Consider the following 25,877-nt stretch of genomic DNA (forward strand, 5'->3'; position numbering starts at 1 on the left):
CTGCCAGTCTGAGCGCCCTGGATCGCCTGCGGGCCCTGGGAGAGCGCGCAGTCAGCGCCTGAGCTGTTTCTGTTGGCAACACAGATGTATTTCTTTTATTTGATAGTAAATAGAGAGGGTTTGTGTACATCAAACAGCGGCAAGACAGATATAAACTGCCCCCCCTCCCGGTCGCTGGGTGCTCATTCTGAACCGGGACGTCCTCTTGGCAGGCTCGGGGCACGCCAGAGCCAGAGGCCTCGCGGGGAGAACGCCAGAGCGCTCCCGTCTTCCCGCTCTCAGAGCGCGCGCTGGAGGGTAGAGCTGGGAGAAAGAGAAGGCCAGGTCGGTGAAATTTGCTTTCTCTTCTGCACGCGGGCATGCGCCGGGCCAGCTATGGCCTGGGCGATGGGGGTGGGGGTCCGAGGAACGGGGATCTGAGAAATGGGGCCCAGAGGGCCGAGCAGCCTTTGGCCTTCGGGAGCTTTGGCTAGGCCCCGCGTTGTGGGGCTTCCCGGGCTGGGGCCATGCTCCCAGTGTGCGCGCGGGACACTTCAGCTTCCCTCGAGGGGCCCTGTGGGGTGCAGACTTGACTGCTGCCTCCAAGATTCCATTTTGCCCCACCTCTCGCGGTTGTCCGCGCCCCGCGACCCAGTGGCCTCTCCAGGAGCCTTTCCCTTTTAGCGACCAAGCTCAGGGGACTCGTCCGGCCAGGGCGCGGACACGTGGCCCCGCGGAGAAAATCCGCCAGGCTCCTCCTCCAGGCTTCCCGCCCACTCTCTGCCCACCACCTCGCCCTGTCTGCCGGCTCTCTCGGGCATCTGGGTGCCCGCGGTCCGAGCGTCCCGCTGTAGGCTTCTGGAAGTGTGCACGCCCTTGTGTGCGCGTGCGCCCGCCCGCGCCCAGTCGGGGCGCGCTGCGCGCATGTTGACCCTTTGACCTATAAACAGTGGGAGGGGTTTGGGGGGGAGGTGTCAAGAGAGAGGAAAAGGCCGCCAAGGTAACTAGGTCGGCCGTACTTTGGAGCCCTGACTGCTCCGACAGGATCTTGAGTTGAGATTTGGGGGCACTTGACTCCGCTCGTGGCCCCCTCCTGTGGGGTACCCTAAAGACTTCTCGGGTGGAGAGCAGGTCTCAGACTGCGGCGCAGACGTAGCCATCTCTGGGGTCCGTTTAATCGTCTGGGATTACTTCCCACCCTTCTGCCTCTAGGGTCCCCTAGACCTTCATTCAAGCCTCAGGCAGTTTCAGAGACCTGGGGCAGGGGGTGGCAGGAAGCTGCGTGTCTCCTTGGAGAGTTCCCAGGCAGTGCACACTGGCTGTACCCGCCCAGAGCCCCTTATCGGCTGCTGCTCCAGGCCACGAGTCTGCGGGGTGAAACTGCCCCAAATCTGGGTCGCTGGGGTCCCAAAGGGATTGCTTCTGGTTGCGGTGGAAGGAGAGGAAAAAGAGCTGGGGTAGAAGTCTAGAGCGAGCGAACAAGCTCTGAGGAGAGCGCGTTGGCACCCATCGCTTCTCCAGAGAAGCCAGGTGGAGTCACCTGGTGTGCCTCACCGGAGCGCTAATGTCTTAAAGAAATAGAAAGAATCCCCTTCTTTCCTGAGCTCCTTCGCCGCCCTCGCCCCCTTGGTGATGGAGTGCACGCATCAGATTTTCATCAAAGTTCTATTAAGTGAAACATAGGTTGCAGGGCACCCTTTGATTGAAACAGTTTAAATTTTAATTGTGTTTTTAATTTGACATATAGTTGCAGAAAGGAATGACACTGCGTCGCCAAGGGGCGGTCGATTTTCTTAATTTCTCCCAGAGGAATTGATGAGTCTATCAGGCCACTAGATTGGAAACCCATTAAAGCTCTCTGGTTAGGCTGTTAATTGGAACTTGATGGATGTGGGGGGGGGCGGTGTCGGGACTCGGCTATGCTGATCCAATCTTCATGACTTTCTGTTTTCCAATAAATTACACAATTCATTTTCCAGCCGCAGATTACATAAATTGTACACCTCTGGGGCTCTCTTTTTCAAATAGGGAGCCCTTTTCCCCAAAAGCCTATTGCGAGATGTCATTTGCACCAAAGAACGAACAGCAGAGGTCCTTGAATGAAAATCGAAACATAATCAACGTTTATACTTAGAAAATTTATTGAGATCATTTTCTCTGGTATTTCCTTATTTTAAAGTTTGGACGCACCATATATCATAATCCACTCCCGTAAAGGTGGGGGGGCAGACTGTGTTTAATATTTATCGAAGCTTGATTCCAAGATCAAACTTGTTTATGACTTCATCTGTCATTTCGGAGGGAGCCTCCTTCCATTACCCGGCTCAGCCAGCCTATTTCCCAACCGCTGCAGAGCAGAGAGGATCAATTTTTATTAGGCTCCTCGGCAAGTTTGCTCTGGGCCGCTTTAATATTGAGCAGCGGCATAATCTCGAGATCTAAACTTTAAGCGTCCTTTCAGCCTCGGAGTTTATCATTCCTTAGAACACGGTTGTGTCTAATTCCTAGGGAGGGGGCGATCCCCAAAATGAGGAGGGGCCGTACTCCAGAGTTTGGGCCGTTGATCAAAACGCTATAGGGAGGGGCGGAGCTACCCTTTGAGTAGGAGGGTGGGGCCAGAGGTGGTACAGAGTTGAAAGATTGCCACACTTGAGGACAGAGAGACGGGGTGTCTGTGGGGGGTGGTTCCTAGAGCTGACGGTTGCTGGGAGTGTGTTTTATAGCTGTGCTGGACCCAGGAGAGGACGTCTGGGTCCTTGCACTCTGGGTGAAGTCTCGGGGACCCCCGGATGCCTCAAAGGGTTGGCGGGAAGATCGAGTCTTGGCCTTCCGGCCCCTGCTGCGTGACTGCTACCCGTGCCCTAGGGGCCGCAGCCCCCGCCGGTGACCAGCTGAGAATTGCAAGGGAGACCCCAGAGGAGAGTCCTTCAGGTTGCAGAGCCAGGAGTCTGCCTGGTTTCTGCCACGGCCTCCCTGCCTCCGTCAGGCGCCCATCATCACTTCCCTGGCTCAGGGCAGAGTGTGAGTGAGTGTGCGTGTGTGCGCGCACTAGTCGGAGCTCAGCGAACGTCTGCTGACTCAATGCGTGCGAAGGCGGAAGCGTTTATGCAAGTGCGTGCAGGTGGCTTAATGTGTGCGCGTCTGAAGATGTGCCGGGTGGGAAGGTGGCGTGGGCTCCGCAGGACTCACAGCGCGCCTCTGTGTAGACCAGACGGTCAGTGCGAGGGGAGGTAGCGAACAAACGGAGTGCGAGGGAAGCCAGATGGCTCCTTTTGACTTCCCAACTAGCCTGGGGTGAGGGATGGGGCGAGGTTGTGGGGTCGCAGGGCTGCGTGGTTTCCTAGTTTTGAGTCCCCAAATCAGTCCTCAAACCTAGGCACACCCCACCACGCTACACTCTCCTCCCCACTCTCGCTGCTCCTGGCTTTGGACCTGCTTCTCCGAGGTCCATCCCCAGAGGCCTGGCCGCCGCCTCACATGCTCCCCGCTCGGGCAGAGGCCAACTCCTTGGATCCTTGACCGCACCCATACATCTGCCTCAGCGGTCTCCAGATAGCAGAGGTCCTCAGAGTCTCCCCCGCAGCTGTTCCCCAAGCTCCGTGCCAAAGCCTGCTCCACCCCTCGCCCCTCCCAAGGGCCTGGAATTGGCAGTGGAGTAACCTTGAGCTTCAATCTTCCCTACTCTGCTCGGGCTGGTCAGTTTCCCCCACTGGGCCTCAGTGTCCCCGCCTGTACAACGGGGATGAAGATCTGCACCACAGGTTTGCTATGAGGATTAAAGTGAAGAGTGATAGGACGCTCCCGGCGTGTTCCAGGTTGCTGGGGCCAAGTATTTACTAATTACAAGGGTCCAACCAATGCTCCTCTCCCCGGCAACTCCCGTTTTCTTCCCCAGAGGGTGGCGGCCTCCGCTCTCTGGGTTGGCCCATTTCCCTTGGGGTAGCATTGGCCGGAGCCGAGGCCGCAGGCGGGTGAGGGAGTCGGCTGTGTCTTTCCAGGAACCTCCCCTCTAACCCCCAACCGTGCGGGAGCGCGCGGGACAGGCTGCGACGTGGCCCCCGAGCCTGCGCCGCGGCCGCGCAGAGAGGACGCACAAATTGTATTTCAGCGCCGGGTCCTTCCGGGTTAATGAGCTGACACCATGATTAAAGCTGACCATTTGTAATGTGTCTCGACCCCGCCGCCGAGCCCTGAAGAGGTTAATGCGGTGACGGAGGCCGGCACCTGCCCCTCGCCGGCCTCCCGGGCCGTGGCGCACAGCCCCTAGCCTCCACCCCCTCGCCTGCCCCTGCTCGGCTGCGCCGCCGACTCCTAATCAATTAGCCCATTAACGAGCCCTTCGAGGAGTTAAGTAGCGAGAGGTTCTGCCACGGGTAGGGCTGCAGTCTGTAACTCACCGCGGCTAATGATATTATAAGCGCGTTACTCAATAACCCCGCGCGGCGCCGGCAAGGAGGGAACTGCGCCGTCATGGTGCAGGGTCTGGACATTTGTGGGGACTGATTCCAGAGTCTCCTATCACCTTGGTTGCTTTTGGGGGGATATCCTACGAGCGCGGGCTCCCAAGAGCTCTTGGTCCGGCAATCCCAAGGCCGCAGCCCCTGGGCGGGGTTAGGGGGACAGAACAAGGGGAGTGCGGTCTTGCCTGAGCGCCTTTGGGCCTTACCTCACCTTCGTTTCCTCCATGCTTGTATAGACAACTGTGCCCCGGTACCGTTTTGCCCGCACCAGGCTGCTTCTAGACCCAGTAACAGCCGATCCGGGAATTACAGGGGCGAGAGCCAGGGCTTAGAGGAGGCCACTGGGAGGGAACGAGCCACGTTTTATTGAACACTTATCGGCGCCTCCGAGATGGCCACTTTGACCTAACCTAACTTCTTCCAGGTAGGCACTGCTTCCTCTAATTTTAGGAAGGGAGGAAACCAATGCTCAGAAAGTTTTAGTAGCATACCCAAAGCTACCCAGATGAGATTTGAATCAACTTTGCCTAATTCTAAAACCATAACCTGTTCTCGCCTTCTTCCCACATCAAAGCGCCTCTATTTCTGCAGCAATTCCGCATCCGCGGTCTTTGCCAAAACTGGAAAATCACTTGTGAAGCCGAGTGTGGGCTGTGGGCTAGCCAGCAAAAGCTTACAGAGTACCTACTATGGACTCCTAGTGCTTCTGGGCTTTCCACGCCTTTTCCACTCCTACTAAGGCTATCCTCAAAACAGGGGAAAGGAGGAGGTGCTACTGAGAAGTTCATGTGAGGTACCCTGTGAGGGTAGTGAGGCTCTAACTGGAACTGGACTTGTCCTAGTTCACGCAGTCTGTAAGTGGTGGTGCTGGGACTTGAACCAGGATCTCTAGCAACAAGATCCCACCCCCAAAGATCATGCAGGCCTGTGGGGCCTGTGATGGGGTGAGATCTGTAGGGTGGGGTGGCCAGAAGTTGTCTACTCCCGGGCCTCCCAGTTAAGCTCCCAGGAAGGGCATCAGGACCGAAGCGCATGCTCTTAAACCCCTTCCCTCCCTTGCCGAATGCAGCGGTCTACCCGGCGCCAGCTCGGCATGCCGGCCGCCGGACCCCGGGACCTCGAGTTCCTCCGACGGAGGCACTGGACCACTCCAGCTCAAAGCCCCGCGCTGCCCCCTGCCCCTCAAGGGGGCCGGAGTCGGAGCGGTGGGAGTCACCACAGAGGCTAGGAACCTGGGCTGGAATCTACAGGCTGCTTTCGGCCCGGCTGTCCCTGGTTGGACACAGCTGATGCCGGCCGGCTTCTCGGCGCGCTCCGGGGCGCACAGTGGCTGCTCGCCCGGCCTGGGCTTTTTGAAAATTTCCGGGGCCGCTCGGCGGCGCTGCGATTGGCCGCGTCCCTGTAACCTCTATGCAAATGAGGCCGCGCCACCTCCGCGCCGGCGGAGACCCGCCGAGCTGGCGGGCAAGGAAGGGACATTCGCGGCGGGGCTGGGCTGGCGCACCCAGAGCCGGGCAGGCAGGGATCCCGCGCAGCCATCCGGTGCCCGCGTGTCCCCAGCGCAAAGGGGACGCCTCACCAGCTTCGCCGCCCCCTCCCCCTGGCTCCCCTCCCCGCCCCTCCCCCCGCCTGCCTGCCCGCACCACCTTCCACCCAGATCGTCTCTAAAGGGAGTTCTTGGTTTCCTCCGATTTCTTATGAACCCAGGATGGGCAGCAAGGAAGATGCAGGCAAGGGGTGTCCGGCGGCCGGCGGCGTCTCCAGCTTCACCATTCAGTCCATCCTGGGCGGGGGCCCCTCGGAGGTGCCACGAGAGCCCGCGGGCTGGCCGGCCAGGAAGCGCAGCCTGTCCGTGTCCTCGGAGGAGGAGGAGCCGGACGACGGCTGGAAGGCACCTGCCTGCTTCTGCCCAGACCCGCACGGCCCCAAGGAGCCGGGCCCCAAGCATCACCCCCCCATCCCCTTTCCTTGCCTGGGTAAGGATCGCACGCCGCCGGGCCGGCCGCGAGCAAGCTCTACGGGAGGGAAGCTGTGCCGGGGTGCAGGGCCCCTCTGGCCAGAACCCCGGCCGCCCGGGGTCCAGGGAGGAGGGGAGGGGACACGCGCGCGATGCTGTCTCCTCCTCCCGGAGGGAGCTCGGGAGGTGACGGGAACGGTCTTGGATGAGGCTGGGTTGGAAGGAGCGTATACCACAGCGGGCCGGTATGGGGCGGGCCGCACACACGGCTCTGCCCTCAATATCCCCTTTGTACATCGTTCGGATACTTTCCGAACAAGAGGTCTAGAAGTCGGGTCCCAGCGGTCCGTCCGTCTCTACCGCAATCTCTTCCAGCTTCTTTTTTCTCCTCGCTTCCTCTCCCCGCCCCCCCTCGGCCTGATTACCACTCCAAGATGATTGACAATGGTGCCTTTCAGAGATGGTTCCTCTTCACAACACTGACGAAGGGGAGCCCCGCGTTAGTCCTTAGCGTGATTTCCGAACAAACGGCCTGTGAAATGATGCCTCCCGATAAAGCTCGGGGAACTCTTCCAGCTCAGTTATTACAAGGCAAAATCACCTTTTAAAATGATGCTAGTGCCCCCCCCCCCGTCCAGACTTGCTCCCCGTTGCCACATGTCCTTTCTCCGAAGCTGGGGGGGGGGTGCACAGAGACCCCATACTCTCGAAATAGCTGGGTCCCGCTGCCTTTTCAAAGCTAGGGTGCTGGGCTTCGGGTTCCAGCGAGAGGGAGAAGAGGAAGGCGTTGGGACCAAGGCTGCAGCCTCCTGCCATCCCCCTGGCCTCGGCCAGGACTGGGGGTCTCGGAGGCCCCCCGACTCCATGCCTCCCTGTCTGTTCTCCCTCCCCAGGTACCCCCAAGGGCAGCGGAGGCGCGGGGCCGGCGAGCTCGGAGCGCTCGCCTTTCCTCTCCCCGTCACACCCGGACTTTAAGGAAGAAAAAGAGCGGCTGCTGCCCGCGGGCTCGCCGTCGCCGGGGCCCGAGCGGCCGCGGGACGGCGGCGCCGAGCGGCAGGCGGGCGCCAAGAAGAAGACGCGCACGGTCTTCTCGCGCAGCCAGGTGTACCAGCTCGAGTCCACCTTCGACATGAAGCGCTACCTGAGCAGCTCGGAGCGCGCCTGCCTCGCCTCCAGCCTGCAGCTCACCGAGACCCAGGTCAAGACTTGGTTCCAGAACCGCCGCAACAAGTGGAAGCGGCAGCTCTCGGCCGAGCTGGAGGCGGCCAACATGGCGCACGCCTCGGCGCAGACTCTGGTGGGAATGCCGCTGGTGTTCCGGGACAGCTCGCTGCTGCGCGTGCCGGTGCCGCGCTCGCTCGCCTTCCCCGCGCCGCTCTACTACCCCGGCAGCAACCTCTCGGCCTTACCTCTCTACAACCTCTACAACAAGCTCGACTACTGAGCGGCCGCCGGCCCGCGCCGCGCTCTCCCGGCCGCCTCCAGCGGCGCCCCCTCCCCCCTCCCTCCCCGGGGCTCCGGCGCGGGCCGGTGCGTGGCCGGGAATATTAAGAAATACACCATGTGTATTCATTATCTCTTATTTATGGCCTCTGCCCTACTTTTTGTTTTGATTGTTTCGGGTTATTTATCGGCATTTCTCAAGCCAGATCGCCTGCTTTCTAGCCAAAACAAACCAATACGCTTTGAAAACCATTTTGGAGGGGATGTTCTCGGGTGGCGGTGGGAAAGGGAGTTCCGGCCAGATCTACACTGATTGGTAGGGAAAAAAAAAAATCAGAAAAACATCAACAGAACCAGGTACACTCCTCTCCCCATACATACACCTGTATGTACGTACATGCACACACAGCCGGCCAAGCCAGCGGGGGCTTCGGACAATGATCTCAACGCCTCTCTTCGTTTTCCTCGTCCCGAGGATGGGCAGGAGGAGACCTCAGATCTGTAAATATTTTTAAAGAGGGAAAAAAAATAAAACATTTTAAGCATCGTTGCTAATTTTGGTGAGATTAATTGCCCAGCGAGCTAATGCGCCGCTTTATCCGATTTTCGGTGGAGGCGCGCGCCAGTAGAGGTCTTGCTCGCCCCACGTGGCGGTTGGGCCTGCGGTCAGTGGTTAAAGGCGGGGACCTCCGCACCGCCGAGGCCGCACGCGGGCTAGAGCTGCGCCGGCTTCCACTCCCTGGTGCCCATAGACCTGCAGCAGGCTGAGGCGCACCTGGGCCGGAATCCAGCTCCGGAGCCCGGGCGGAGAGGGACAAAGGCGGGGAGCCTCACTGCTGAAGCGCTGCCTTCCCGGAACGAGCATCTTCCCCGCACTGGGAGCGCCGTGGGCTTAGCCGCAACAGCGCGCCGGGGACCTGGCCCAGCCTGGGCTGCGCGCCTCCTTCCAAGGGCGAAGGTCAGGTGGAAAGGCCGTGCCTGTACAAGTGCAGAGCCCGCTTTGCTCGTCCCCCAACCCGGCGCGACAGGCTTGCAGCCGCGCAGTTCCCGAGCGGGTGGCACAGTTGTGCGTGCGGTGCCGCGCGGGAACTGGACGCAGAGAGGCGGCTCTTCGGCTGAGGAGGGATCTTGAGGCTGGAGACAAGGCAAAGCAGGCGTGGGCCGCGAAGAAAGCGCGGACTGCAAAGGCGCTTCCGTGCACATTATTGTTGTTGTTGTATATTTTGCATTGTGCGTGGCTGAATGGCGGGGTCAAGGGCAAGCACGTGGCCAGTCGCGCTGAAAGGAACCTCGGCAGGAGGCCTGCGTGCCCACAGGCTTCCGCGCCCTAACACCTGCCCCTAGGAGGGCGCGGCACCCAGAGAACAGCAGCGCGAGTGTCATGCAAATCACAGAGTTTTGCAATGTCTGATCGCAGCCGCCTGTTCCGAGTAAAACGTCGGAAAAGGTGGCTGGAACTTAGAGGAAGACGACGGTCCCGTGTCACGTGGGGAGAACCCCCCTGGTCCTGCCGCGTCCGGTCCCAAGGTCCCCTTAGCCGGTGCAAGGGTGCTGGGAGTGCGCAGTGAGGAGGTCGGACCTTACGCTCTGGAAGGAAAACATTTGCGTGATGGACTTGTCTCTGAGCCGAGAGGTATCGAAATTATCAGCATTTTATGGAAATGTAGAGGCTATCTGTAAACCGTCTGTGTGACCCGCAGTGTTCTGTCTGAACTGCTTGGCCTCCTGTCCATTTTGAGATCGTTGTTTTCTCACATAAGATTTCATGAAAATTACAATCTCTTTCAGGATGACGTTAGAGGGATGTTATCCAAGAACACATCTGCAGATGCTAAGTTAGTTCTAGTCCACTTGTTTCCTTACAGCAAGTTCAATTCAGTAAATGTATACTGAGCCCTAGAAGTTGCTGAGAACTAGGCTAAGTATTGTATAGACAAAGAGAGAAAACAAAAGTGATACTGGATCTGTTTTCTTCTGACTTATTTGGTACATGTATTTTATTCCAAAGAATTTTTTCTTTCCAGATGACCCACTTTAAATTATTCTTGCCCTTTAAAGTTGTTATTTGAATATTCCATTCAGGAACAACCAGTTTGCTCAAGGAACCACTTGTATAAGAATATTCCATCCATCTCATTATTGTCTGCATTTCAATAGATTATGTTTTTGTCAAGAGATGATGGTTTTAACAGTATTGGGTCACTATATCCTCCTTACGCTTACTTCTCTTATAGGAAGTGGTTTTCTCCAGCCACTCAAGGCTCTTAATGGCAGAGTGATTTCGCCCTTAAGATTTCAGGGATGACCCTTTTCTGGTTTATCATATAGTGGATATTTCAACCCTTTTACTAATTCAGAAATTAGCAGCCCAAGGTGATCCAACAGTGTAATTAGTTTCTAGGAATTCCCTGCTCCTACAGGTAACTGAGTGTACACACACACACGACTTTGCATTTGGATTTAAAATGTTCAAGATTCCATTGTGGCCAGATCTCCTATCTCAAGGCTATCAATTCATTTGAATGATCAGCAAAATCATCAGCCTCCTTTTTAGGCTGTAAACTGGATTTTAAAGATTGACGTTTCTTAAAACTCGAATAGAGTCCGGCTGCGACTGTGTGCCCAGAGGGACCTGAATCATACACACACTGTATAATGAAATACTGTTAGATTTTATTAGCAGATAATTCATGTTCAGAATCTTGAAATTCTAATAGAATTAAATAAACAACTGGGAGAGGGAACCAAATAGAATTATTTGGATAAAATGATTTAGCCAAAGTTAGAATGGCAAGGCACTGCATTTTAAAATTCTTAACTTCACCATTAACTTGTTGAAAGAGAAAGTGTAGAGAACCGAGTATGAGGATTGGCATTGAGGGAGGGCAAGGATCTGTTCTTTTAGCGGTGATATCAACACAGTGGGCAGAAGGGTGATTACTGTGTGCACGCTCATTGTGTCAAGAATCCTAAAGAGAAGTGCACCTGAGGGGGTAAAGACCAACAACACTTCCCTTTATTAACATACCTTTAAAGTTAAACCCTTTAATTCCAACAATTTCTTCCCACTTCATACAAAATCACATAATAAGATTCCGACTCCCCTCCCCCACAAGAGGCAGTGAAAAAGAGGTTACAGAGTGGATTAAACTGAAAACTGTCAATGAGTTTTTTTATATTCAAGAGTAACTGAGCCACAGCATTCTAGTTATTAAGAATTACTTTTCTTTCATGGAAATCAAGTAAGTTCCAGAAGCAACTTCTTGATTCTCCTATTTCTGGAGGAGCCCAGAAACAGATAATGGGAACAAACAGCCTGCAGTTCTAGGGAGTTTTGGAGGGTTGGGAAGTAAATGGGGAGAAGATTGTAGCTGTCATTTTAGGACCCTGCTTAAACATACAGAAGTTTTGAGCTTGAACACCCTGCAGAGTAATTGTTTTCCAGTCTGTCCACCCTTCTAGACAGGGAGCTCCCTTGAGAGCAAGGGCTGTCCGATTAATGCATCTTCCCAGAGGCTCCCACCAGGCCTGGTATTCAGTAGGTGCTCCATAAATGTCTGAAGAAAGACGGAACAGAGGGAGAAAGCATAGTATAAATAAGGATGGCTTTTTATGATATCAATAGATCTTAAGACAATGGAAGATGTGAGATCTTGGTTCAGGGGTGGAAACACCAGGAAAATGAGAATAAATCAGAGCAAAGTAATGCAATTGATTAGAGCAAGTATTTCCACTCCAATTTTTGGTTAACTTAATGGGCGTGTGCATGTCCAGTGAAAGGGAGAAATGAAGTATTGACCAAAACGGGGTTCTTGAGTCTGAGAGACTGAGGTGGGAAGTGAGCCACGGGTCAAACGGGAAAGAACATCTTTCCAGCCTACTATTCAGATGAGTAGCCGGGCGTCGCCTCCAGGGAAACTACATTTCCCAGCGTGCCGCAAAAGGGCGGGAGAGAGCGTGAGCTCATCTTGGGCGCGGGGCACTTCGGGAATTGTAGTTTCCACTCGGCCCTCACGAGGACCGGAGCCTTAGGCGTGTGCTAAAGGAAGTCCACGTGATCGGAAAAGCCGCGGTTTGCCTTTGAGCCGGAACAAGATGGCTGCGTTGACCGGCGCCGGGCCTCCGAGCGGACCAATTGGTTGCCTCGAGCGAGACGTTGGCGTTTGAAATTAGCCAATGGCAGTCACACGCTGGAGCTTCCTCTCCGCCTCTTCTCGCCCAGCCCGCGAGTACTCGGAGGAAAGCGAGGAGGTGGTGGCGGCGGCCAGCAGCGGCTAAGTTGCTTCGAGGGGAGTCCAAGGTAGCAGGGACGACGCGACGGGACGCTGGGGTGGATTCTTGGGGGACATCCCAGGTCCGGAGCCGGCAGAGCCATCCACGGGAACCCGTTTGGCTTCCATCCCTCTTGCTTTATTTTAGGAGCGTCCAGGGCGGTAGGCCCGGCGGAGGGGCCGAGGTGCGGGAGCCCGGGGAGGGTTAGGGGTGCCCCGGCGCGGGCGGGGCAAGTTGGGGCGCCTGGAAGGGGCGGCGGTGGGTGTGGGGGGGTGAGTCCTGCTTGCGGCGGGCGCTGCTGCTGCGCAGGCGCAGACTCCGGGTCGCCGATGTTCTCTAGGTTCCTCCCCCCCCGAAAGGCAGCCCCCCCCCGCGCCCATAAGGAACCCCCTGTCCGTGAAGCCCCCTGATTGCTCGGCCTGCCGTCGGCCCAGCACCCCATCCTGGACCCTTGGGGACTGACTGGTCGCTTGTTCCGTAGATGACCGGTTCTAACGAGTTCAAACTGAACCAGCCACCCGAGGACGGCATTTCCTCGGTGAAGTTCAGCCCCAACACCTCCCAGTTCCTCCTGGTCTCGTCCTGGGACACGTCGGTGCGCCTCTACGACGTGCCGGCCAACTCCATGCGGCTCAAGTACCAGCACACCGGCGCCGTCCTGGACTGTGCCTTCTACGTAGGTGTCCTCAGTTCGTGCACCTGCCCGCTTTGTTTCAGGATGTCCTGTGTTGGGAGCGTCCTTGCACTAGTGTCGGGCAGAAGCTTCTGTCGGTGGTGGTTTGGATGGCACTGCAGATTTTCCCGAACACTGATCTTGAGACAAATACAGTTTTGGGGGGGGGGCTGGGGTTATGCAGATGTCTAGATGTCAAAAAGAGTAACCTTGCAAACTTTGTGGATATATGACATTTGTATTTGAAATTTGCAACAGGACGGTAAAATTTGGTTGCCCTTATCAAAAGGAAGGTTTTTTTTTTTTTTTTTTTTTTTTTAAAGCTAGGACATAGGAATACCTATGTACTCTCAGCCAGTGTGGTGAATAATCCTTCCTTAATTTGCTGATGTTAATTTTGGTGACCAGTTATTTGCTGTATTTTGTGTGCGTGTGTGTGTGTGTGAGCCCAGTGTACATAATCCTGAGCATAAAGTGAACAGTTGGCTGTAGAAACAGGATTTTGAAATTCTTTATAAACGTCTGTAACTTTTGAATGACTTGAAACTTTTTTTTGTTAGGATCCAACACATGCTTGGAGTGGAGGATTAGACCATCAGTTGAAAATGCATGATTTGAACACTGATCAAGGTAATATGCCACATTTTTACCAGTTTATTGTTTTCTCAGCTAGGGTACTGAAGTGTAAATGTTTATTTAAGAAGAGTGGTTTTGCTTAGTTTCCGAGTGTTTACAAGTAAAAGTGGCTTAAGTTTAGGACTTTTTGTTTAAATGATAACCGTTAAATTACTGAACACAAAATACTATCCATGTACTTTTTCAGTAAATTCATTTCCATGTAGATCACCACTCTAGGTGTTTACACGAAGTTACCCTTAAGTGCTCAACCCTTACCTGTCCTCAGAAGTGGACTGGATGCCATAGTAATCTACTGCTCATTAAAATTTTGCAGGACAGTGCTGATGTCTGAGTGTTCTTTTTTCAGAATCTTATTTAGTTCAGACTGAAGGATGGTAGGTTTTAAAAAATTTGATGTTATAAAATAGCCAGTCCTGTCCAGCTGCTGTAATTCTGCTTGTGTGATGATTTAGCGTAGAATATGCTTCAGTTGCATTTATTGAATGAATAAGAAGATGACACATTTTTTTTTTTCCCACTTAATTTCTTCGAGGCCCGGATAGGAAATGTCTTAACCAATTTTTTATGTTGACTTTGGAGCAGAGCAGAAATGGAATGGAACTCAAATGAATAGAACCTCTTGGAGCATTAAAACGAATGCATATATTAGGTATAGATGTGCTTGAAGCAGTTGGCAAGGCACGAAGATAGGACTAGCTGAGGATGAGCTGGACAGTTGGAGGATGAAAAGAAGATGAACACAATATTTTGTCAAAAAATAACTCAGGAGAGGTTATTTTAGGAAAGTCACTTTGTCATGTAATTTAGAACTGCATAACTACTTTGTTTTGTTAGCTTATTTCGTATAGTAAGTTAGCTTGTGGGTTTGGGTCCTATTTGTTTAGGAGGAAAAAAACCACAGAAATACAAAGATTTTTGACATGGAGACCATAGTTAAGGGAATTAGCTGTTTACTCTCAGGAGGTCATTGTTGAACTATATGAGGTCCTCTTTTTTCTTGTTTAAGTGATATAGCAGGAACACAAGGAGGGGGACTGGGAGAGGGAGAGGCAGGCTTTCCATTGAGCAGTGAGCCCCATGTGGGTCTCCATCCCGGGGCCCTGGGATCATGATCTGAGCTGAAGGTAGTCATGTAATGACTGAGCCACCCAGGCACCCCTTAAATGATATATTTTTTAAATAGGTAGTTTTCCCGTTTGAGGATCAGGACCACATACTGTTCTTTGTCATACCCTTAGCACATGACATAGATTTGGCACATACTAGACATTTAGGAAATGTTCGTTGAATGAATGGGTGAGATAGTGTGAAGAGTTGAAATTGAAAGGAAAGAAATTGCCTTTTGGAAATCTGACGCACGGTGAAAACCAGGAGAACTTGTCATAAGACTCTTCTGCCTTCCTTATCCCTCAGCTCTCAGATATCCTGTTAGACCACATAAACAAGTTTCTTATAAACATTAGCTTTAATGCAGTAAATTTTATCCAGATCCAGAAGACCAGAGTTCTCTACTCATTGTTTCATTCAGCAGGTATTTTGAGTACCTACCACGTATCAGAACCTGCAGTAGATAAAGTCAGAACTATAGAGTTGAATAAGGCTTCTGATTTTAAGGAGTCTAGAATCATTGTAAGGAAAAAACCCAGATATGCCACAAATTTAATATAATGTGAAATTCAGGTCAGCCTTTGGTAGGGACCATGTTAGTGAATCAAACTATGCGTTATAAGGTGAACAGAAAGGGATGGGTGACAGTTTGTAGTCATGGAGAAATTTTTTTGTATGCAGGCATTTTCATTGAGTTGGTGGAAGCAGATTCATTACAGTTTAATGAGTGTTTTCTTCTATTGTTCACTTGAGGAATCTTTGTTTAGTGGAGATAATGAAGCCGGGTGATTTTTTTTTTTTCCTTTTCCCTCTTGTAGAAAATCTCGTCGGAACCCATGATGCCCCTATCAGATGTGTTGAATATTGCCCAGAAGTGAATGTGATGGTGACAGGGAGTTGGGATCAGACAGTTAAACTGTGGGATCCCAGAACTCCTTGTAATGCAGGGACCTTCTCTCAGCCCGAAAAGGTAGGCTCTTGACATTCATAATAGGAATTTTAATCTTTGGGGTGATTTGATTTGATACATGGTTGGTGAGTATGGTGTTGAATTTGAAGGTTAATTAAGAGTTGATGAGGGGTGCCCTGCTGGCTCAGTCGGTAGAGAACGTGACTCTTGATCTTGGAATTATGAGTTTGAGCCCCACATGGATGAGGCCTAGAGATTAGTTTTAAGAAGTTGGTTTTTTTTTTTGAAGAGAGGGATTGGATTTTGGTATTTGGGTGAACTTCTTTTTCTGTTTGTCATCTCTGTACTGGATAGTAGTAGCTTTTAAATAAACCCACTGCTCTGTATGGTTACTGTATTGTTAATGCTTTAAATCCCAGGACCGAGAAGCAACTCCGTGCCTTTTCAGAGAAGTCATTTAGCAAAGACTGTTGGATTGCCTTAAACTGGGTTTGACGTGCCCAGACCAGGAAGTGGGACAGAGCATCACTCATTTTCACTTACCACCTGAGGTTTCATTAGAGTGGACTGTTAAGAGGGTGGAATGGGTTATCGCTTGAAGTTAGTGAGAAAGGTATTCTATATTCCCTGGGTTTTGCCATTTATTAATTTATTTTTAATGTTGGCAGATGTTGTTTGAAGGCTCTCCTGAAGAAAGCTTTTTAAAACCGAAACTTTGTGTTGTTCTAACCTTTTGATCTGTACAATGAAAGTGTAATTGAGCTTTGTTCCTTTATCCTCATCAGACTTTATCAGGTGGTAGTTAATTTTAAAGATTGATTGTTTTAGCAGTTTAAAGGTATCCTTCACTCCAGTCTATTTCCTTAGTGTAAATATACTATTCAGTTCCTGTTAGCCATCATTATATACTGTAGTGCATCCAAAGAGCCATTATTTCTGTCACATCACAGTCGAATCTACTCCTGGCAAGACCTTTGTTCAGAATAAAATAATTGCATTGTTTCTAGTTTTGATTTATGGTTTTATGTAACATGTTAAGAGCTGTGATAAATTGCTGACAGAATATCGTATAATGGACAGCCACACTGAATCAAGCTGCTTATTGGTTCAGCAAGGTTCATTATGTCACTTTTTTTAATACTTTCTTTGATAAATGTATACACCTAGTCACTGGCATGACAGTGGTTTCACATGATTTACGATCAGTGGGGATAGAAAGCCCTGTTAGAAGCTTGTGTGTCACCTGTATAGTAAAGATTTAAGATAAAATTCCCAGTCTGATTGTACTGTTATAAATCGATCTCTTTCTGGATTCTGTTTTTTAAGTTTGCCATCTCACTGTCGTAGGTTAATTTCTGTTTTTCTGCAAACACTGTGTTTTCCTGAATAAAGTGCAGTAGACCTTGCCTTTCTCTTATTTATATCTGCTTATGGTGATCTACTGTTGTGAATCTTCTTAATTCCTCGTATTTCCCTTAGTCAAATTAGTTGTTGAATTTTAAGGTCAGAAATCTGAGACTCTTGGATTGTTGTATTGTTAAACCTAACTTGGTATTTTGGGGTGGTGGTATAGAGTTAACACATTAGTAATTACTAACCTTGCGGTTCAGTGACTGAATGTTAAAGAGATGTCTTAGCAGGCCATGGGCTCTCTTCATTTTTTAATAGTGATTCTTCAGGTTTTAAAATATTAAATCAGATTAAATTAGAGTTAGTTCTTAGTTGAAAGTAACAACCAGAGTACAATTTTATGCCTGAAGTCTAGATTTTAAAAAAAAACATTATTTAACATGATCAGGAAAATATATTTTGTCACCATTTTCATGAATTCGCTATTTGCATTTGACATAATTTGAAAGCAAACCACTTGAAATACTTGCAGGAAATTCTGTGATTTATTGTAAAGGAATTTTATGGAAATTTAAAAAATACTGTAAAAAGGGCATTATATGGGGAAAATAAATGCATTTAAAGGAAAAAATGCTTTTTAAATTTTCACTAAAGATGAACTTTGTCTTGAGTGTTTAGTAGGATGTCAGGGAACAAGAATGTGCTTTGTCACATGCCAGACCACTGTCCTTGTCTTTTAATTTTGAGTACATGTGCCACCAACAGCAACTAAGCAGCTAATTAATGATGGCTCCTTCATTCTTCTTGGAAAGGCCTATTTATTCACTGTGACAGCTAGAAAATCAAGATTTTTAGAGTTACAACGGGAGATCTTTTTTAAAAGGGCAGTCATAGAAAAATAATTTGGAAAATTATTATTTTGTGAAAAGCTAGAAGCCTGTTGAGAGGTATCTTGAATTGTTATTTGGCTTTATTATCTCCTCTTTGAGTAGTTTTTATACTTTCATGTTGTTAACTAAATGAAGCAAGAAGGCTGGAAAACTAGCTTAGTAATTGAATTTGTTTTAGTAACCAAGAGAATTAAGTCTTCAAAAGTGTTTTTGCAGAATTAATTAGAATGTACATTATATGATCCATGGCTAAGTAGTAAGAATATTTCAGGTTGGTAGTTTTGTGCACATTACTTGGTTTATGTAACTGTAGCATTTAAAATTTAATAGCTGTGTTTGCGAATCTGATTAGCTAACTTTTTTACGGTTTCACAATTAGTAGACTTCTTTGGAGGACAGAATGGCCTGTTCAGGCAGGTGGGTGGATTTTAGTAAGATTTGGTCTTTCTTGAAAGGTGTACACCCTCTCAGTGTCTGGAGACCGGCTGATTGTGGGCACTGCAGGCCGCAGAGTGCTGGTGTGGGACTTACGGAACATGGGCTACGTGCAGCAGCGCCGGGAGTCCAGCCTCAAGTACCAGACTCGCTGCATCCGGGCATTTCCCAACAAGCAGGTACTGACCTGTCCCCAACCCCCCTACCCCCCCCCCCCCCCGCCCGCCCCCATTTGCGAATTTGAAAATAAGAGGATCTCATCTCATTGGTCACTGCCTTTTAAAGCTTTGCTTTTTCAAAAATGTTTGAGGACTGATTTAGAATTTACTGTAGTTACATTTCCAACAGCCCTGTGTTACAGAGCAATTTCAGAAACACCCAGCTTCAGAGAAGATCTCGATGTTCAGAGGGGTTAAGTAATCTACCAGTGGTTTGACTGGAGGCCTTCTGATTCCCTCGGTCCGGGATGCTTGACAGGTGGACGGTAATCAGGGAGCAGTTCGAACGTATTTCAATTTACCAAACCAGTGAACTTAGATTTAAATCTGGAAATACAGGATTATGGAATTTGCTGTTCTCTCTCTTTTTTTTTTTTTTTTTTGGCCTCTTTGTAACTCTGATACTAAGAGAGTTCTTTAGCTGGTCTGACAGCAGAACTTGGATTTTTTTTTTTTTTTTTTAAGAGAAGGTAATAATCCTTATGTAATGACTACCTCTTCAAACACAGGGTGGGTTCCCCTCCTCGTCATCACAACTGAACAAGACTGCCCTGTTTATTAGTGAGCCCCTCTCCCCTGAAATCCTTAGAAGTTTGAAGGAGAGTTGGTGGTGGGATCAGCTGCAGTAAGAATTTTATGAGAGGAGACGTCCTTAAAAACAGCAGATATCTTTGAAATCTTAGCTCTTCTTCAGTGGTTGACAAGCTGGATGCAGTTATGTCAGTTACTCTCTTGGCCCTTTATCTCAAAGGGCTGGTACCTCAAATGGTGATCACAGTTCTTTTTCTCAGGAAATTGTGAATTTCCGTTGAAGATAAGACATTGCAATTATGTGACTTAAAGATTTGACTATGTGATTATAAGATATCCTTGCATTTATAAATCTTATTTTTATGTCTTAAGTCTGAAACTTTGTTAGAGCATGTTTCTAGTTGGTGATGGAAGCTTAAGATTTCACTGATGTGTTTTTTTCTCCCTAAGTAGTTTTTGAGGAATAATTCTTCTTCATACCTTCAGAATTTAAAAAATAAATGAAATATAGGTTTCATATTTATCGTATCTCTTAGTTTCTTTGACATGTTGTCATTTCAAGGGAAGGTGAGAAAGGTTTTAAACAGTAAACCACTTTGAACATCGTTGAAAATCTGTGTTGTTTGTGTGTGAACTCAACTTTCTATAGTTACGTGCAAGAGGCAGAATGACTGAGGTGGAAGACTGGTGTTCTAGTTGATTTGGATCGTGGATAATCCCCCCCCACCCCTTGAAGGACACACAGTTTTGTTTTGTTTTGTTTTTGTTTTTGAGATTTTATTTATTTACTTGACACAGAGATACAGCAGGAGAGGGAACACAAGCAGGGGGGTGGGAGAGGGAGAAGCAGGCTTCCCGCTGAGCAGGGAGCCTGATGTGGGGCTCGATCCTAGGACCCTGGGATCATGACCTGAGCTGAAGGCAGATGCTTAACAACTGAGCCACCCAGCCACGCCCCAGGACACATAGTTCTTAAGAGTTGTTAGAGGGGAGGAGGCACAGAGCACAGCAGATTATATCCAAGTGATGGAACAAGTTTGAGCCCCGTCTGGACAAGACAACAAACAAATGATACTGAAGCACTTGAAAATTCTTGTCTAGATGTGACAGAATTACTAGATGTGATAGCCTTATTTTTCTTTTTTTATAGAACAGGTATAAATGTTAAACTCTTGGCCCGGTCATAGCTATGTCAGTGCAGTTTAAAACCTGTACCTGGTTAAAACCTGGCTGTACTTAGCTTTCATTTCTGAAATAATCCTTTTTAATGTGGATTGAAGTTGGGAATTAGTGCCTTGTTTTGGGGAGCTGGAGTCACCAGGTTTGTCCTTCTCTGGTTCCTTCTTGGCAGGGCTATGTATTAAGCTCCATAGAAGGCCGAGTGGCAGTTGAGTACTTGGACCCAAGCCCTGAGGTGCAGAAGAAGAAGTACGCCTTCAAGTGTCACAGACTGAAGGAGAACAACATCGAGCAGATCTACCCGGTCAATGCCATTTCCTTTCACAACATCCACAACACATTTGCTACAGGTATACAGTGTGGCATGTGTGCCTACGTCCCATCATTGCGATAATGATTTTGCTTTATTTTATATCCGTTAAATTAATTGTAGAGAGAGAAGGTGGTGAGGGGTAGACGGAGGGGAGTGGGACGGGAGAGAATCCTAAGCAGACTCCACACTGAGCGCAGAGCCCACCCATGGGGCTTAGTCTCCCAACCCTGAGATCATGATCTGAGCCAAAATCCGGAGTCAGATGCCCAACTGACTGAGCCACCCAGCGACCCGACAGTTTTGCTGTAATTGAACACTAGACAGTTCAGCTTAGAGTTTTGAAAAAAAAATTAGGCTTGCTTTTTCTGATACATAGGGAGTAAAAATTTTACATGATCTTCTGGGGAAACTGTAACTTCTCTGACCTTAGAAATTAACCATGAAGGGTAATAGTTTTTTTCTGTACGTGGGTTTTTTTTTTTTTTTAAGGATTTTATTTATTTATTTGATAGACAGTGATTACAGGTAGGCAGAGAGGCAGGCAGAGGGGGAAGCAGGCTCCCTGCTGAGCAGAGAGCCCGACACAGGGCTCAGTTCCAGGACCCTGAGATCATGACCTGAGCCGAAGGCAAAGGCTTAACCCACTGAGCCACCCAGGCACACCTGTACCTGGTTTTAAGAACCATTTTACCTCTTTTGAAATGACTTGCAGGTGGCTCTGATGGATTTGTAAACATTTGGGACCCATTTAACAAGAAGCGGCTGTGCCAGTTCCACCGGTACCCCACCAGCATTGCGTCTCTGGCCTTCAGTAACGACGGGACCACGCTCGCAATAGCATCGTCGTATATGTATGAAATGGATGACACAGAACATCCCGAAGATGGTATCTTCATTCGCCAAGTGACAGATGCAGAAACAAAACCCAAGTGAGTATGCTTCACCTGTATTTGAGCCTTTTCTCGCATTCAACCCAGGATTTATTAATTTTTCTAAATTCATGAATAGCATTGTTGATGCCTGCTCGATATTACAGCTGACTGTAGGGTTGGAGTTGATTTTATCTTGTTCTCCCAAGCTTTCAATATCCGTAGGTTGATAGACGTCTGATGGATAAAATTGTGCCTAGTTGTTTGGTAGAGAAGAATGTCAAACTCTCATTCTTCTTGAATAGGCACTATTATTTGAATCTCTGGAGTTATTACCAGCTCATTGCTTCAAAATTAAGTTGAGGAATTCAAGAATAATTTATTTTAGCAAATTCTATTTAAGATATTTAAGAATTTGAACTGCCAAAAATCTTTCCTCTCCACAGAGGTTGTTTCTTTCATATTTACACAAAGCGAATGACCTTCAGGTCTTACTGAAAACCCAGAGTAATATGGCCTTGCCTGGAATAGCAAATTTCCGTAGTTTTGAAATTTTCATAGCTGTCTTTGGCTTTTGGTTGTAACTGTTGACAGGGACGGACGATTTACATTTTTTTGGTACCAACAGGGCAAAGCTCTTTACTTAATTACCTGCACTAGGCCTGAGGGAAAACTGATACTTAGGCTCTTGTTAAACCGTAAAATACCTACCCCCCTGGGGTCTTTGTCCCTGGTCTCTGTCCCTCTCTACCCAGGCCTCAGTAAATACGGAATAACTGAACATTTTCAGGATTCTTCTACTTGTCTGAGTTAAAATGGTTTAACACCCTTGCTAAATTGGTTGAGTCCCTAAAAGGGGGCAGAGTAGTAAATATTCAATTACATGCATACTTTTACAGGTTTGATTTTAGCAAAGACTTAGCATGTGAAGCCTGTTGGATAAAGGGCTGTGTTTGCTTATAATCTCTCACTTTTGTGTTTCTTGTCCTGGCCGGCCATTTTGATCTCATGCTGTTCTTTTTTCTTTTGAACTTGTAGGTCACCATGTACTTGACAAGATTTCATTTACTTAAGTGCCATGTTGATGATAATAAAACAATTCGTACTCCCCAATGGTGGATTTATTACTATTAACAAAGAAACCAGGGAAATATATTAATTTTAATATTATAAGAACCTGAAAATAATGGAAAAGAGGTTTTTATTGATTTTTTTTTTTTTTTTTTTTTTAAATGAGCACTCTTAAGTGCATGAGATGGTTGATGGTTTGTTGCATTAAAGGTATTCTGGGCAAACGAAATTGGAGGGCAGTGACCGCACTTTTGAGAATCAGTTTTGACCTTGGTAATTTTTGTTTCCACTGTGGAAATACATGTTTGTAAATAAATATAGGTAATAAAAATCCTTTTGCATTCTTTCTGGACCTTAAATGGTGGAGGAACAGGCTCTTGAGCCATTTGTTTCTTTTGCTGGTTGTAGTTGCTAATTCGAAAGCTGCTTCAGACCGCCTCATGAGGAGGTTAATCTACAATTAAACAGTATTTCCTCTTGGCCGCCCATTATGTTCCGAAGCAGATGGGTCATCGTTTCCTGGGCTGTTCCACAAAGCAAGGTTAAGGTTAGACTCCTGGGAATCAGCTAGTTTTCAATCTTATTAGGGTGCAGAAGGAAAACTAATAAGAAAACCTCCTAACTTCATTTTGTGACTGTAAACAATTATTTATTAGCAAACAATTGATCCCAGAAGGGCAAATTGTTTGAGTCAGTAATGAGCTGAGAAAAGACAGAGCATATCTGTGTATTTGGAAAAATAATTGTAACGTAATTGCAGTACATTTAGACAGGCATCTATTTGGACCTGTTTCTATCTCTAAATGAATTTTTGGAAACATTAACGAGGTTTACATATTTCTCTGACATTTATATAGTTCTCATGTCCATTGCAGTTGCCCAGCCGCTGGTGATTAAGGTTAAAAAGAAAAAATTATAGTGAGAATGAGATTCACTTTAATGTAATGCCCTGAAGCAGAACACGAACTTAGCTTGGTCTGTTCTAGCTAGTTCCAAATAGTATTTCTGTGATCAGACTTTGGTGTTTTATTTATATTATTTGCAAATGTATGTTTTTGAATGGGCTTTGGACCCTTACTGAAATTTACACATGACGTGTTTTTTTTGTTTTTTTTTTTTAATTCTTTTGATACAGAGAAAGTCTTGCTTTTATTTTGTAAGCATTTCAGTGAAAACTTAGTGTTAAGTGTGAACCCATCTTTTGAAATGTATTTTCTTCATTGCAGGTCCACCTAATCATCTCGTGAAAGTGGTTTCTCTATGGCAAGCTTTGTTTTGCTTCCTACAAATACATACTCATCCCCTAAGGGATGCGTTGTAGTCATTGTGGACACCTTATTTAGTATGTGGATTTCTCTGTTTTCTGTCTTAAAAAAACTTGTCTTTGTGCCCTTCCATGCTGACTTTGTGTAGGATGAGGAGTCTTTGTGTCCTTGGGTGATAGTCCGAAGAATTTTTTTTACCCCCAGAAAGCCCAGTTGCAGTTTCGGAGCAGCTTGAGCTCTTTTTGTAAAATAATCTAACCCTGTTATTGCCGTGCTGTCTAATAAATCAGAGATTCAGAACCCTTAAATGTTGGATGTTTTTAAATGTTGGTAATTAATGTAATTTACTTCATAAAAAGGCTTCTGTAAAGCAAAACTCGTTTCATCAAGGGCCTGGTAGGGATGACATTTTACCTTTAAGTCCACACGGCCTCGTTTAATTACGTCTGTTTTTGTGTACGTTGGGGATTCAGTCCTGGCTAAAGTGATCTGTTGGAGTTCTGCCATTTCCCTCGTGCCCTCATGCTGGATCAGCAGGGGCCTTGAGCCAACTGTTCAGCTTCGCAGGGTGGGCACAGACAGGGTGGCAGCTGACGGGCACCCTTCGGCTTGTCTCTCCTGCGCTGGTGTAGTAGGGGTCCTGCGGCTTCCCCGTCCGTGGGCCGGTGCAGTCATCATACGCGCCTGCACAGAGCCGGGTGACGGACCTGTCTGTACTTCTCCATCAAACGCTAAATCAAAATGAAGCCCTTGGGATGGTAAATAATGTAACAGCCAGAGACTAACTGATGGCATTGGTGCTGGAGTGTGATTATGTGCTTTTCAGACTCCTAACCACTTGGTTGAGGACAAAGCATAAATTTAAAACATTGTTGAACTGAAAGGGAATTACTATGGTGGTGTAAAAGGTGACTAAAATTAAAGCAGTGTTGGGGACCTGTTTTGAGTTCGTGGTGTGGGAGGGCTGATTTTGTACTTCTATCTGCATGTCCTCTTTCTCTTGAAACCGGATGTGTCTCAACCTGAAGGTGTCTCCTGGCCTCCCTTGTGGACCTGTTAACCTGCTTGCTCTCCTTCATGATTTGCGTGTTTAGGATTACAGCCACCTTTACCCCCAGACAACCCAGGGGTAAAAACCTTAGTGTTCTCCTTGATTTCCTTTGTCCATATCCTCTTCAGTGTTTTTAAGTGTCTTTTTTGATGATTTTTCTTTCTACTGCCCATCTCCCACTGCTACTCACCTGTCTGGGATGTGCAGCAGCCTTGGGGCTCTGCCCCGAGTTCTGCATCTGCTGGAACAGTGACTTTCAGACTTTTAGCTGTGATCCAAGTAGGAAATACATTTGGACTGAAGTCCAGATCACATAGAGGTCAATCCAGTATGTGTAATAGAGATAAATTTCATAAAGTATTCCTTGTTCTTTGTACCTATGATGTATCTGTTTGGTTTTTTCTTTTTTCTTTTTCTTTTTTTTTTAAAGAAATGCTGGTTTTGGTTCCCTGAACTGATTTTATAACACATGCCTTGCCACCTCTAATTTGAGAAGGCTGCTCTATGCCATGTAAGACTTTAAAAACAGTTGCTCTGTTTCTCATGCTGTGCTTGGCATTGTCTGGGGCACCCCACTGCTCATAGACATCCCTGAATCACTTTTACAAGAAGGTCTGTGCCCAGAGCCTGCAGATAACCCCGGAAGCCACTGCTGACTGTCCAGGTGCTCTTGGAAGAATGGGGCGGGGCTGACCACAAGGGACTCTGACAAGTAGATGGATATGTGGGGGTAGCAGTACCTGGTTTGAGTTCTGTGTAGAAACTTCAGGGTACATCTGCAACTCCTCTGTTCCGGGGAAAATCCAGGCCCGATCGGACCAGGGCCAGACTTTGAAATTTGCCTTTGGCATTCAAGCCGATTATTGTTTTGGTTCTGTTCTCTGTCGAAGAGGTATGTCCTGAGCTGTTTGGCTGTGCATGAATCTCTTCGGTGAAAAAGGATGGCAAGGTCAAAGAAGATCTCTTCTCCAGGGGGAGGAGGCTCCGTGCCCCTTGTCCCACGAGGAGCTTGAAGAATTCCACCGGTAGAGACAAGCCTGTGAATTTGGTTAAACCTGGTTTGCTCAAAGGCCTTTGCCCCGAGCCTCTCCTTGTTGCCCACATTCGTTTGTCCCCAGACCCTCCACACCCCTCAGCCCGAACACTGCGCTTCTTACCATTTCCTGGAGAAAACAGGGTTCTGGACTCGGAGTGCTGTTTGCTTTACTGTTGCTCAGATCGTGCTGGCTACCAGATTTCACAGACCGCTCGGCCTTTTCCTTTTC

General features: G+C 48.3%; 2 protein-coding genes across 4 annotated transcripts; both read left to right on the forward strand.

The window, feature by feature from the left end:
- Positions 1-243: 243 nt before the first annotated feature.
- Positions 244-8,382, forward strand: HMX2 (H6 family homeobox 2). Of its 2 annotated transcripts, none has more exons than XM_032313826.1 (3): positions 244-324; positions 6,147-6,415; positions 7,290-8,382. In XM_032313826.1, exons 2-3 carry the CDS (start codon positions 6,148-6,150, stop codon positions 7,838-7,840), a joined length of 819 nt encoding a protein of 272 aa, XP_032169717.1. In that variant the 5' UTR covers positions 244-324; position 6,147; the 3' UTR covers positions 7,841-8,382. The 2 variants fall into 2 exon arrangements, with proteins under 2 accessions (XP_032169717.1, XP_032169716.1); XM_032313825.1 differs by lacking the exon at positions 244-324 and adding an exon at positions 4,869-5,383.
- Positions 8,383-11,921: 3,539 nt separating this feature from the next.
- BUB3 (BUB3 mitotic checkpoint protein) lies at positions 11,922-24,988 on the forward strand. 2 transcript variants are annotated; one of them, XM_032312718.1, is made up of 8 exons: positions 11,922-12,139; positions 12,593-12,787; positions 13,345-13,414; positions 15,349-15,500; positions 18,136-18,294; positions 20,216-20,393; positions 21,069-21,285; positions 23,523-24,988. In XM_032312718.1, the coding sequence occupies exons 2-8, from the start codon at positions 12,593-12,595 to the stop codon at positions 23,530-23,532; spliced, it is 981 nt and encodes a 326-aa protein (XP_032168609.1). In that variant the 5' UTR covers positions 11,922-12,139; the 3' UTR covers positions 23,533-24,988. The 2 variants fall into 2 exon arrangements, with proteins under 2 accessions (XP_032168609.1, XP_032168608.1); XM_032312717.1 differs by having other exon boundaries at positions 22,264-24,985.
- The last annotated feature ends 889 nt before the right edge of the window (positions 24,989-25,877 follow it).

Source organism: Mustela erminea, chromosome 14 (assembly GCF_009829155.1).
Source record: "Mustela erminea isolate mMusErm1 chromosome 14, mMusErm1.Pri, whole genome shotgun sequence".
Taxonomy (NCBI): domain Eukaryota; kingdom Metazoa; phylum Chordata; class Mammalia; order Carnivora; family Mustelidae; genus Mustela; species Mustela erminea.